Here is a 14,590-nt window from a genome sequence, read left to right as displayed (position 1 = left end):
AAAAGGAATGCTAAATTGATAGTTAAATTATAAACCCATTTCATTTATATCTCTCAACTAATTATCAACAATTTGGCAACAGGGTATTTATGAACGCAAAGATGCATCAGATTCTTTCTTACAGATAAGATTTCCATACACGTTCATATTTCTCCCTTAAATAGCAATATGCTTTCTATTATATTATCGGCTTTATTTGGTAAAATTATATTGTATCTACTTTTAATTATTTAATTCTACAATCAATATTGTTTTAAAACAAGGAATATTACTATCATATATACTATACAATATGAATGTGATTGTTAGAAAAATAACTTTTCATGGTCTCCTTTTATTAATTCAAGTTTTTTTTTAAAAATAATTTATAACATTTATCAGGCTTTTTATTTAAAAGTTTAGTTAGCATTCGATTTTTAATAACTCTAAAAAAAAGAATTTTAATAAAGAATGCTAAAAGACGGTAAAATTTATTGTTTTTGATCATCAGCAGTTAATTAACAATATTTAAAAATATAAATTAAAAATATATTGCTGAATTGTTAAATTAAAAAAATTAGATTGATGATTAAAAATATTGACAAAAAATAATAAATTATATTAATCGTTAAGAGTTTTTCAATTTTAATATAAAATAAATAAAAAAGTTTATTATTATTTTAATATACTTTTCGTACTAATTTAAGTGTTAGAGCATTTTTTATAAATATTCATCAAATTTTTTTTTAAAAGACGAAAATATGCTTTATCTTTCAAAAAAAAATTTAATATCCTTTTAAAAATTGAGATATACATCAGACAAAGTTATCATGTAAAAACAGAAATATTATTATTTAAAGGAAAATATAAAGAATAAATTAAAAGATAAATCAATTTAAGTTTAGAAATATAATTGCAAAGTCAATAGTATTGATAATATAATATTCATATATATATACTTGGATGTGAACATATACGTAACGTTCTGCATGAAAGTCGTCAATTCCTGTGCCCAACTAACTCATTCTAGTCAATCATCATATTTAATACCTTCATGCATGTTTATCTAACTGATATTACATAAATGCAAGATGAGATGAAAGCTTTATTAGGGTTCTTTATTTTATAGATTCAACGGATCAAAGTCAAAACATTTGGGAAATAATAATAAAAAAATAAAGTTAAGTTTTCAAATGTTAGCCTTGTACAAAACTTTTTCGAACCAAACAGACATACTTATGGATTCACAAAATAATAAAATATACAATGATTATGGATTATGATCCAAGACATCACGTAAAATAAAGGTCCACTCAATTTATTTTACACATGACCCACAGTCCCTATCACAATTAATAGTACTTACATATTAATTAATTACATGCATATATATACTCATGTGAAAAATGCATATATAAAAGATGATGTTATTACGTTTTCGTGAAAAGAACTATATACGCCAGTGGATTACTGGATTGCTAGCTGTATATATATAAAAATGACACATTATATGTACCAACTAGATGTGCATTCACCCAAAAATTGTCTTCCCTTGCTGAGTTTTCGATAGCAATTTGACAGAAACTACTTGAAGGAGAACATCAACAACTGTATGATGACCTAGCTCATGTAAAATTCTACTACTTTCCAACATGAATTGCGTATTATTGACCATGGGCCAATACTCTATCGTGATAAGGCCCAAATATAAATAATTTAAATAAACAAATTATATGACTTAATTACATTGAATGTATAAAAAAATTTCTTTTAACAATTTGATTAGAGAGAAATTCTCCACATACAATCATTGTTTTTTTATACAAGTCTTTACAAGTGCACATTCTTCTTTATCTTGCGCTTGTTCTTCTTCCTCTTCCTCTTTTTTCTTCTTCTTTTCTTTCGTTTCTTACCTTCTCTTTCTCCTTCTTCAACCATTACTGCACGTTTTTACTGCACCTTCTTCTTCCTGCTGCACGTTCTTCTTCCTCGTCCTCTTCTTCCTCTTCCTCTTCTTCTTCTTCTTCTTTTCTTTCGTTTATTGCCTTCTCTTTCTCCTTCTTCAACTGTTATTGCACGTTTTCACTGCACCTTCTTCTTCTTCTTGCTGCACGTTCTTCTTCTTCCTCTTCTTCTTCTTCTTCTTTTCTTTCGTTTCTTGCCTTCTCTTTCTCCTTCTTTATTTACGTGCTTTTCTATTTGTTTTCTTTCTTCGTTATTCTCGATTTTCATTGTTTTTTGACATCAAGCTCTGAAATCGTTTTTGAAGAAGAAGAAGCAGCAGAAGATGAGGAGGAGAAAGAGAAAGAGTTCTGAATTATGCATAAGGTGTACTTTAACGAATTTTGGGTGTATTTCTTAAATCTTTTGGGTGTAGTTTTTGTAATCCTTTGGGTGTATTTCTGTAATTCTTTGGGTGTATTTCTATAATCGTTTGGGTGTATTTCTGTAATCCTTTGGGTGTATTTCTGTAATCGTTTGGGTGTATTTCTGAAGTTCCATTATCTTCAAATTTGGCAAAAAACTCGTTTTCATGGAGGAAGAAGAAGAAGAGTCGTTTATAATGCATGGTAAGTAACGCGCTTTGGAAATAGAAAGTGGTTGAATAACGTGCGTTTATTTACTCTTGAATGTGGGAGTATAATGCGTATTTTTTGTTAGGCTTGTGCCAACTTATAAGACTTGTAAGCCAAAAAAGATTTGTATGTGTAGTAGGTCTTTTGATTAGATGCATAAAACCGAGCACCAATAATCATTATAGCTGACTAACTCAAATCTATATATAGAAGGAGAATCCATTGAATGTAAGGCTCATAATAACAATTAATCGCCCAAAAGATTAGCTAGTTAATTAATACACCTATATGAATAACCAAATCCGTTATACAGTATATCTAGAACCACTAGAAGAATCGAGCTAGGTACTAACTAGCTCATGCATGATCAACATCATTTGGTGTGAAATTATTGAGCTGGCGGCAAAGAAGAATGGGGGCGCATAGTCTACACATTTCAATGTCCTTGTCAGCCATGAATGGGAACCCTCGTTTTAGTTTCATGTCTACATCTATATACGTCTCTATGCTCTTTCCATCTTAACTAATACCACGGTCTTAATGAACTTCTTGTTGGAAAAATCTCAAGTTCGGACAAGAACTTGTGAGAAAGCAGCAGAAATACTAAAAATAATTTTTTTTTTATACCTTGTACAATTGGATAGATAATATTAAAGATACTTTAAATAACAAATATAATGAAAGAAATTAAAATAATAAATACTAAAATTTTTATTGTAAAAAAAAATCTAAAAGAGAGACAAAATTTTTTATAAACTCGCAATTTTTGCTTCTTTCCATTTACTGAACAAAATTACAAGTTGAAATTGTGGTCACTTAATGGATCAAGAACCAACAACGATGCTCTCTCGATCTTAACTAATACCTCCGTCTTAATGAACTTCTGTCCATGGCTGCTCCGTGCATCTACAGCTAGGTTATTAAGATCAATGCAAAAATGGTTCTCTTAATTTTTTTATAATAATTTCAGATTGAATAATACTAAGAGGAGTGTTAGGGGCTAGCAATTTTTGTGATTTGTAGTTATCAATGATGATTTTAATGGTGTAAAATTTCATCTAATAGTGTGAGATTACTCACTTTTCTTTTGCTAGTTATATGTTAAGCAAAATTTAATAAATTGCTGACCCTTAGACTTTTCCTAATACTAATACTTAGAGCATCTTTAATCCTTAGATCTAATTTTAATTTTATTTTGGGTCGTATAAAATAACATATAAATATTTATGGGAGTATATGTCGTAAATAATAATTTAAAACTAAAAGTAAATTTTGTTTCTCTAATACTTAGTATTAATGTAGTTAGAACTTTATATTACTTTTAATTATTATTTTATCAACATAATTATACAAATATCAAAATTTTATTGATTCTTTATCAATAAAATACTGTATTTCTAAATTGATATCAATTTTATTTCATCAATTAATTTTAATACAAATTTTAACTCTAAATTAATTTATTTTTTAAAAATATTAAAAATAATACTCTAAATATACTCTATTAAAATTGTTCTAAAATATTTGGGTGTATCGTGCGTTTCTTGTTAGATCATAAGTTTTTATAAAATTAGACATGAAGAGACTAACAACTTCACAAGTCTATGGCATAGGTACATGTCTAATTAAAAAAAAAAAATATTAAAAAATAGTTAGAATTTATTATTTTTAGTAAATAATTATATTAGTTATTTAATACGTAAAAATATGAACTAAAATATGTTGTTAAATTATTAAATTTAAAAAATTAAATTAATAATTAAAAATAATAACTAAAAATAATAAACTCTAATGATATTTTAATGGTTTTTTTGTCCTGAGACATATCTAATATTTATATCGAGCATAAGTTATTGGTTGCAGCCTTGCAGATATATGTTTAATCAACCAAAGTTGGAGACTGCAATCTTCAAGTATTCACAAGATAATTTTTTTGGTGTTATATAATGTTTTGTCAATTTTTAGTAAATTAACGATGGTTCGACTAATAATTTGAAAGGAAAATCTATTTTTTTTTGTGAATTCAAGCCAAAGACAATATCAATAGAAAATTTAAGATAAAAGGAAGGAAAAGATATAAAAAAAATTGAATAAGATGAAAGGAGAAGATAAATTGAAGGTAAAAGTTAAATGCATAAATGAGAATTGGAAAGAAAAAGTACAATAAAAAATAAAGAGAAATCGAAAGAAAAATTTGAAGGAATATTTAATTTTTGTTTGTAAATTCGTTTATAGCGTTAGGATATTTAGAGTATTTGTCAAATAATTCCAACCTTTTATTTTAATTTTAAAACTCTTATTTATAGAGAGAATTCTAATAATTAAAAAAATTATAATAAAATCCTAATAGAAGTTTATTTTTTTCTAATAACTAAATATAACTGCAAATACTTCTGACCAATTGTCTGTCTGAGCATGAGAGTATCCAAGTTATAGTTAGCATATTATTCAACACGTCTTCATGATTTCTTCAATCATTACGGTAGTGTTTGGTTTTGAGGTTTTGAGGTTTTGAGAGACTGAGACTCTGTTTGTTGGTTTAGAGAGTGGTACTAAAATTTCTGTATTTGTCACCAAAATTTCATATTTCAGTATCTCCAAAAAGTGAGGACATAGGGGACTACAATTTTTAGAAATAGCGACTGGAATTTTAATAACATTTAATACCTAAAATACCCTTATTTCAATTAATTAATTTTAATTTTATCCTTTGTGCAAATTAAATTAGAGTTTCATTCTTATTTCAATTTCTGTCTCCCATTTTGTACCAAATAGAATACTGAGATTTATTTAATCTCTGTCTCTTAGTCTCTATCTCTCTATCTCAGTTTTTTTGTCTCTGTCTCTCCACCAAATGCTACCTACATATCGAATTCCAACCAAGTTGCTCCCCATTAGTGCATGGCCAATTTTATATAATATCAAAAAAAGTATTTATTTTCAATCTAATGTATAGTCATTATTATTTTTTCGTTTTCTAGATAGTGCCGTGTTGGCGTATTCTATAAGAAATTTGTCTCCAATAATGCTATATACTTGTTCTATCCTTAAAATCATTTTAGTTTCTTAATTTTTGTAAATATATTTACAAACATTATACAATAAACAGAGCTTTATCTTCTTCTTTTTTTTAAATGGTTGATAACAAAAAACTATTTTAGTTAGAAAAGGATAAGTTTCGTTCATATTTCTTTTTGTCTTTCTAGTATTACAGTTATTTTTTGTGGGCACTGGACTCATGGTAGTTTTTTATTTTTGGGTATTAAGAACAGGATGGTAGCTACTCTTTTGTTTTATGTGTTTTCGCAACTTGGTTTGCTTGACTGGATCCATCTTATTATATAGATGCCAATCAAGAGATCAATAGATCATTCTTAGCCCTATCTCTATCAGACAAATACCTTATTTAGTTTTTGGACACTATCAGACAAATTCATTAAAAGATGAATTGTTGTTATTCAACTCTTTTGGGTTAGACTTACAAAGTGCAACCAAAAACCTTTTTGGGCCTACATGATCCATTCAATTTCTTGGATCAATAGACTTAAACTCGTGTATTTGTGGGCTAGAGCCAACTCCTATTTACCTTTAAATGACCCAAAAAAAAAAACCTTGCCGGCTTTCAATACATAGAAAATTGACTATGAATCCTTTTGTGACAGGTTAATATATAGAATATTTATATTTTCAATATATTTTTCTCTGCGTTACTTTCATATTTGTGACAGTTGTTGTTTCGATCAAGGAAAGCTTAGTGCAATTTGAGTTGTGAATCTTATATAGCAGATGAAAACGATGAAGAACCTTTAATTTCAACAAACAAACAGAAAGATAAATAAATAAATAAAATAAAGAATATGCAGAACAAGTGAGAGATTCATTGCTCATGTTATTGCTGCAGAAGAAATATCCTAATCGCCTTCGATGCCTTGAATTTAAATGAAAGAAATCAGGTCACACAATACCTTTTAAACTACGTCTTTTTTGAAAAATACATGTAAGATCATTTATTAGTGTCTTATGATAATATTGTTCATAACATAACAATCCACTAGCTAGTATCAGAAAGTTCAAGACTATATACCTTGAATAAATCAATGTATCACAAAAAAAAAAAAAAAAAAAGAACAAAGTCATTCTAGCATTATTATGTCTGTTGTAACTTGTAAGCATCTCAATAATTGGATGCAACATAATTAATTCTATACTCCATGGTTTCCACTGTACACAACATAACTCCCTAAGTCTCTATGCAGATTATACATCTAATTAACCCCTCATCCTACTATTTGCATCAACAGAAAAATGAAATATTAAAACAAATGACGTGGAACAAGCTTGCTATCGAAGAAAGGAAGAAAAATGGGTAGTAATGCTGCCCGGATCTTCAACATCATGCAAAATAAAAGAAATATGATTCTGCAAATCATCGGGTGAGAACGCTATAACCGAATCCGACCCGACCCGATTCGTCTCGTAGAAATCCCGGTACTTAGGCACCAGCTTCGAAACAACCGATTTCTGGATATCATCCCGCAGTTTCAGGTCAGGTGCGATCCACGTGGACTGCATCTGGCACGCTTCCTGGAACGCCATATTGAAGATATGGAACTTGGCGGAAGCTTCCGCCGGTTGCATCGCCGCTTTTGGATTCTCCGGCAGAGACATCTCCACCATACTCCACGCCATGTTCACGTACTTGGATGCGTATTCCTTCACCTTTTGATCGTGACTCGCGAGCCAATCGTCGCCCAGGATGGAACCTAGTTTCGTGTTCCGCGCCTTTGTGACCACGTATTGCATGTTGTTCGCAAGAAACAGGTAACCCAGCGCCACGTTCTTGTAGAGCTCTGCTTTTCCGTCGATCTTGCAGAGCAGCAGAAGAATCTCCCACGCCAGCCGCTCCGCCAGCTCCGGAGGCGCTGGAGTTTTCGCCGGGAGCTTCGGTGTCCGGAAGTAGGACTCCGGCATGGGAGTCTTTGGCGAATCGATGAGTATGTTGGTGAGCGCGTCGCTGTAATCGGCTAGGAATGAGATGTAGTTCATGACGTAGCGAGTGAGCGGGTGGATCCTGCCGCTGGGGACCGGCGTCTTTGATGACTCCTTAGTAATCGCCGATTCGAAGGCCGATAACGTTGCTCTAACGGCCTCGCCGATTTTCATATGTGAAACTCCGACTTGTAACCTTACGCTTGAGGTTGATTCGTATGAGAATATGTCCTTGATTTTAGGCCAATTTTGAGAGAGTGCTTCGTAGAGATCGAGTAGTCGGAACATTTTCTCCGGCGTTTTCTCGCACTTTGCTATGATTTCAGGGAACAGAAACAACATTTCGGCACCGTCTTTGCAAATCTCCGCGAAGCAGGACTCGACTACGGTCGTGTTCTCCGATGAGGGAAAGATTTGGTTAATGAGACTCCTCTCAACGGGAAACAGAGCTCCGACGGCGAATTTGACGGCGTTGAGCCAGGTCTTGATCTTAAAATCGAACATCTCCCACTGCATCTTCTTCATCTTAGAGAGCCTAGGCTTTTCCACTCCGAGATTCTGCAGTGCCTCAGTGACATTGGACTTTCTGACCTTGGAGTAAATCTGGACGCACTCTTTGCCATATCCAGCGAAGAACATACACTCCACGATTGCCTTCAAATCCTCCTTGGCAGCAGCATGGCGAATATTATCATCGTCAACATGGTCCCTAATCTCAGCCGATACACGATATAACTCTCTCTCGAGCCTGTTCATGGCGACTTGCATCAGGGAACAAGCCTCGACGAGCTGGTCCGAGGAGGAATCCAGTGTGAGGAGGTGTTGCATAGCGGAATGTAGATTTGAAACGGCGTTAAGGTACCGTTTGGCTTCTTGGCGCGTGTTAGTGAAGAGAGGAGTTGAGTCTTTGTTTTCGCTGCCGTTGGGAAGTGGGTCCCATTTTGCTATGATGGAGCGAGCGTTTTCCATACTTAACGATGTTTCCCAGTTAGAACCCTCCTGGTGGTTAACGATGAGCAATCCCTTTCTAAGAACCATTTTTTTTGTTTTCAAGAGACGACGAAAAAATAGGATTCTCAATTAATTAATTGTTTTTGTGTTTACAGGGAACATAACTCAATTTGGTTTTGGAGAGGGTGTGAGACTGAGAGGAGGGGGTATTTATAGAGGAAAAGTGAAATGGACTAAATCCGTTGGGGGTAGGTGTAGGCTGTGGCTTGTAAAGAAATGAAAGCGACTCGCAAACGCGGTAAATACTATAATCTGACAACGACGGAGAGAGTGGAGTTAAAGAGTTCAGCTAAGTATCTCATTAATCACAGCTCATGTCTAATTTGGGTAGGAATAGTTTGGTTCATTCTAATTATCGTGTTATAAGTTATAACTGCTCTATTTTATTTGGGAATTTCTGAAACGGCTGTCCAAACAACGCGCAATTTTAACACTACTTATGCTAAAATTACCTACTTTTTTATTCTTGACAGCAAATGTATGGCAAGCAACAAGCCTTTGCTTTTACCCAAGGCATAAAGGAAAGTAACAAAACAAGCATATTGTTTATCATAAATTTGCAAAAGCAGTGTGCTGAAAATTAATTCTTGTTACTGAGAATGGAAATTTTAATGTAAGTCCTTTTTTGGTAGCGAGATAAAGATATTTTAAATTATTTCAGGATTTAAACAAAATATATCGATTATACTACGTGTTTCGTTCTGGAGAATGGCTTCCGAATTATAGCTCGTCTGCGGGCAGGCTGGGCAGTTCTTTTATAACTCGGAAATTGCTCCTCGGAACTGGGGTGAGACTGGCGTGGAACCTGAAAAAAGGACTCCGACGCTCAAGTCAGTAATATTCCTGAATAAAAGAGAATACTTTAAAAGAGAGCAGTAAAAAATGTGTTTTGTGAATTGTAGTGTTCTTCTTAAGCATTCAGAAGAAGAAAATCGTGTCCCTGAGTGGGGTTAGGTGATGACTTATATAGATGAGAGAGCTTAGTCATTTTACCGTTACTCTGAGATTACTAATGGGTCTGTTAGGGATATTATCTGTTTGGTCCCAAAATCTCGGTAAGTTGGGAAGATTCCCTGGAACTCAGTTAGTTGAGAAGTTTCGGCTATTACGTTTTCTGTTTTTGATAAGCTCGGTCAAAGCTCTTGAAGCTGAGTATTTCGGTATGGATCACAGCCCCCAAGCTTGTCCTGTTAACAAAAACAGGTTGAGCTTATTTATTTTTCGGCTTCTGGAGCTTTGTATTAGGAGACCTGTGATGGAGCCCCCAAGTGCAACATATATATATATATATATATATATATATATATATATATATATATTTTTTATGGGTTGTTATATGTTGGGCCTTATTGCTGCATGTGTTGTCCGTTTTCTTCTTTTTGGCCTTAATGGGTGAGAAAACGTGGGGTAGTGGCTGTCTTGGAAGTTGAAGTTGTCTCTTCAACTGACTGTTTTGAACGTTTGCTCCCCATTACATTGTACTTGTTTCGAGGGAGTGCATCATGACTAAAAAAGGTTAGTGAATCGTTCTTGTCGTGGATTACTTGTTGGTTTTCTTTTGTTTCTTTGTAAATGGGGAAAAAGGAATCAGTTGCTGTTGATGAAGGTGATGCCTATAGCTGGGTTGATAGTGATGTTAGAGGCCGTATTTCTATTTTTAGTAATGATGAGCTGGTGAAACAGTTGAATGGGGCTAGGTAGGTAAGGCATGGCCACGAATTGGAGGTTAGGTTTCTGCCATGCAATGAAAATGACAGGGTTTGTGAGAAGAGGTCCAATTGGAGTTACTTTTATATTTATACATGCTTGTTGACTGAACTTGGTATGCGTTTTTCTTTTACTGACTTCGAATGTGGGGTTTTACATCAGTTGAACTGTGCTCCTACACAACTGCACCCAAATTCCTGGGCGTTTGTTAGAGCATTTGAGTGTCTGATGGATTATTTAGGATGTTACCCTTCACTTGGTTTGTTTTTCTCTTTGTTCCAAGCTAAGGAGGTTCGCAGGGGTGGGTGGGTAAACTTGAGTGGTCATCCAGGCCGTGGGATTTTTACCTTGTTCAAACAATCTTTTAAATATTTTAAGGAAATGTTTGTTAAGTTTCAGGTTGTTGAGGATTTTTACCCATTCTTCTTGGATTCGTTGCTTGAGGAGAGGTTTCCTGTCTTTTGGTCCCCATAGCCTAAACAGATTTTAGACTGCGAGAATAGGGTGGCTAGTGAAGAGTGTTTGTTGAATTTTTTGATGGATGTGACGTCGTCGTCCTCTTTACTTTCTATTTCCACTCTTTTAGAGCTTGAAGGGGATAAGGAGGCAATGGAAGAGTATCTAGGTAACATAGCAGCTGTGTGGTTTAGACTTTGGTTTGGCTATGTTTTTGTGTTCTTATGTGGTTTCTTTGTTTTTCTGTAGGTGAGAAAGCTCCTACGCTTACTACTGCTAACTTGAAAGCTTATGTTTCCAAAACAAAAAGGAAGGAAAAAGGAGGGGTTGTCTACTAATTTGGTTAAGGATGGTGAGGGAGGTAGGGGAAAGCATGATGGAGGTTTTAAGAGAAAAAGGGGTGATGGGTCATCGAAGATTGTTGACCTTACTGCTGTGAAAGAGGGCTCTGGTTGTTTTACTGCCGAAGAGATTAGTGCGGCTTACGAGAGTCAAGTGGTTCTTCATGGCTATAAAGAAGGTCCTCAGAGTTCTCTCTGATCTTCTGAGTATCCCTTTATGGCTGTTGCTGACGAGGTTGCTCAGGTGGATGCTGATGTTAAGATCATCCATGATGCTGGCAAAGTTGGGATTGCTCGCTATTTGCAGGTATATTGGTGTTTTGTTTGATTTGTTGATCTATTGTAAAATTTGTTTGTAATTTTCTGGTTTTCTGTAGGTGATTGGGGCAAGGCTTCTCTCTATTGGTCAGACTTCAGAACTGGATGCCATTTTGGATGGCGATCAAGTTGCTGCGATTAAAAAATTGAAAGAGTCTTTAGAGGAGAGGGATGCGCGGGTGGAGAAGTTGAAAACTGAAGTTAGGGGTTTGAAAGAGAAGGTTAAAAATGTTGAATCTGAGCTTCAGAAAGTTAGGCTTGATCTTGAGTCTAAGGTTGAGGAAATTGAGAAGGCAGTAGCTCGAATTCCTGAGTTGGAGGAGGAGGTCCTGTCAGCTTTTACTCTCGGGTTTGACCGTGCTGTAGCACAGATAGGAGTTTTGTCTCCTTCTTTTGATGTTAGTAAATTAGATGTTACGAAAGTTGTTAGCAACGGGCAGTTGCTTGATGATGAGGCTCTGTCCGAGAAAGGGGACGAGAGTGCTTCTGTTGGGAAGGCAGATTAATGATTTTAGTATGCCTTTGCCGTTTTTTGTTTGTAAAGCTCTTTGCTTTTTGAAATACTTGATAGTATGTAATTGACTTATGGTATATTATGGTTTGGTAGACCTTGTTTGTATCTTTTGTTTGATTTTGTTAGTTGTATGAGTTTGACGATGTTGTTTTATTATAGATAGTATAGAAGATTTGTACATGTGGTTGATATGGGTGTGAGGGACCTCATTAAAACCTCCTCAAGAAAAAAAACCCTATGTGGGAGAAAATCCTGGGCGTAGGGAAAAAGAGTATCTCCTCCTGTCCATATCGTTTCTATGATGAGTAAGATTTCAAAGATGAAACATTCTAGATTCCAGGGACGTCTCCGCCCTCTAAGGTTTGAAGTTTATATGCCCCTTTTCCGAGTACCTGTACAACTCGGTATGGCCACTCCCATGAGGCTGCTAACTCGCCATGTGTATGTTGCCTTCTTGCTTCCTCTGTTCTTCTGAGGACGAGGTCATGCTCGTGGAATGCTCTTGGCTGTACTTTCTTGTTGTACTTCCTTCTTATTATTTCTTGCATTGCTAATTGTTTTATTCTTGCTTGTTCTCTATCTTCGTCGATTGTGTCGAGTTCCACTCTTCTGATGTTTTCGTTTTGCTTGGCCGAGATAGGATTTCTACGAGGTGACGCTACTGAGATTTCGACTGGGATCATGGCATCCGCCCTATACACCAGTCTGAACGGTGTTTCTTGTGTTGTTGTTTGTATTGTGGTATTGTAGCCCCAGAGGACCTCTGGTATTAGCTCGGCCCATTCTCCTTTTGCGTTGCCGAGCTTTTTCTTTAAAGCATTGAGGATGACCTTGTTGGCAGCCTCCGCGAGTCCGTTAGTTTGTGGGTGTTCAACTGACAAAAAATGGTGTTTTATCTGAAATTCATGTAAAAAAGATGCTAAATTTTGGTCGGTGAACTGCCGACCATTGTCAGTGATAATATGATGAGGTATACTAAAACGACAAATAATATTTTTCCAAATGAAAGATCTTACTTTATCAGCTCTTATTTTTGCTAATGGAGTTGCCTCTATCCATTTTGAAAAGTAATCAATTGCTACAAGTATTTTACCTGTCCTGGTGCTTTTGAAAAAGGACCGAGAATATCCAGCCCCCATTTCTGGAAAGGTCAGCTTACCTCCGAGGTGTGTAATTGTTCGGCAGGGTTGTTGATGGCCGACCCATGCTTTTGGTAGCTGTCACATTTTTTGACTTTGTCGATGCAATCATTTTTCATCGATGGCCAGTAATACCCTGCCCGTGCTATTTTGGATGCTAGGCTTAATCCTCCTATGTGGTTGCCACATACTCCTTCATGGGCTTTGTCCATGGCGTTTTTGGCCTCTTCTGTATAACTCGTTTCCAATCATGGTGAATGATGCTGCACGTCTTTTGAATATTTTGGTGTCTGGTGTTGGAGGTATTCTTCCTGATTGTATGTATTGCTTGTACGGCACTCTCCAGTCTTCTTCCTTAGATATTGAAAATATAGGTATGTTGCTAAAACTTGGATCAGTGAATGTTAGTTGAGATATAACATAATCAGTTGCAAATTTTCTAGTTGTTGCTAATTTTGAGAGTGCATCTGCTCGGGTGTTTTGTTTCCAAGCTATGTGTGTGATTTGTACGAAATGAAAATGAGTGAGGAGCTCTTTTACAGAGCTGTGGTATTTTTCTAGTAGCTGATCTTTTACCTGAAAATGCCCGGTTACCTGCTGTACTACTAGTTGTGAGTCACAGTATAATTGGAGATGGGTAATTTTGAGAGCCAGCTTTAGTCTTGGGAGTAGTGCCTCGTATTCGGCTTGATTGTTGCTTGTCTGAAATGTGAATCTGATGGACTGCTCAGCTTGCAGGTTATGTTTGTTTGTAAGTAGCACTCCTGCTCCGGAGCCTTCATTGTTGGAGGCCCCGTCGACGTATAGTTCCCATGTATAATGTTGTGATGGTTGCTCTGCTAGCTCTGCTATAAAGACGGCCAGTATTTGCGCTTTCATTGCTGTCCTTGGTTCATAGTCGATGTCGAACTCGGAGAGCTCGATTGACCACTTTACTAGTCTTCCGGATACCTCTGGTCGTGTTAGAATTTGACGTAAAGGCTGGTTAGTTTTTACTATGATTTTGTTGCTTTGGAAATAGTGCCTTAGCCTTCTAGCTGAGATGACCAGTGCGTATGCTAGCTTCTCCATTGATGAGTATCTTAGCTCGGCGTTTTGTAATGTCTTGCTAACAAAATATACTGGTTCTTGTTTTTCTTTTATTTCTGTCATTAGTGCCGAGCTTATGGCGTTAGTAGTAACAGATAAGTATATTAATAAAGGCTTACCTTGGCTGGGATTTTGTAGGACCGAAGGAGACGATAATGTCGCTTTGAGCTTTTGGAAAGCTATCTCGCATTCTTTATTCCACTCGAATTTTGTTTATTTTTTGAGTATGTTGTAGAAATGGTGTGATTGTGTAGAGATTGATGGGAGGAACCTGGATAAGGCGGCTAGTCTGCCGTTTAACTGTTGAACCTCTTTCACTGTTTGAGGGCTTCGCATGTGTATTATTGCCTTGCACTTTTCTGGGTTCGCCTCAATGCCTCTACATGTTAGCAGGAATCCGAGGAATTTTCCTCCGGTTACTCCGAATGCACATTTTTCGGGGTTGAGTCGCATGTTGTGCCTTCTTACTTG

At 35.5% G+C, this 14,590-nt stretch overlaps 3 protein-coding genes across 3 annotated transcripts; 1 reads left to right on the top strand and 2 right to left on the bottom strand.

Moving 5' to 3' along the window:
• Positions 1–6,671: 6,671 nt before the first annotated feature.
• On the bottom strand, positions 6,672–8,674 carry LOC107614545 (exocyst complex component EXO70H1). The gene has a single exon (XM_016316737.3). It carries the CDS (start codon positions 8,580–8,582, stop codon positions 6,897–6,899), a length of 1,686 nt encoding a protein of 561 aa, XP_016172223.1. The 5' UTR covers positions 8,583–8,674; the 3' UTR covers positions 6,672–6,896.
• A 2,602-nt stretch (positions 8,675–11,276) lies between these two features.
• LOC148547006 (uncharacterized) lies at positions 11,277–11,883 on the top strand. Its single transcript, XM_088496480.1, has 2 exons — positions 11,277–11,366; positions 11,437–11,883. The coding sequence occupies exons 1-2, from the start codon at positions 11,277–11,279 to the stop codon at positions 11,881–11,883; spliced, it is 537 nt and encodes a 178-aa protein (XP_088352606.1).
• A 1,342-nt stretch (positions 11,884–13,225) lies between these two features.
• Positions 13,226–14,182, bottom strand: LOC148547005 (uncharacterized). Its single transcript, XM_088495251.1, has one exon. The coding sequence runs from the start codon at positions 14,180–14,182 to the stop codon at positions 13,226–13,228; it is 957 nt and encodes a 318-aa protein (XP_088351377.1).
• Positions 14,183–14,590: the final 408 nt, after the last annotated feature.

The sequence above is a fragment of the Arachis ipaensis genome, chromosome B8, assembly GCF_059453495.1.
Source record: "Arachis ipaensis isolate K30076 ecotype BB chromosome B8, ASM5945349v1, whole genome shotgun sequence".
NCBI classification, from domain to species: Eukaryota; Viridiplantae; Streptophyta; class Magnoliopsida; order Fabales; family Fabaceae; genus Arachis; species Arachis ipaensis.
Note: the sequence above shows the minus strand (reverse complement) of the source record. Positions and strands in the feature narration are given on the sequence as shown.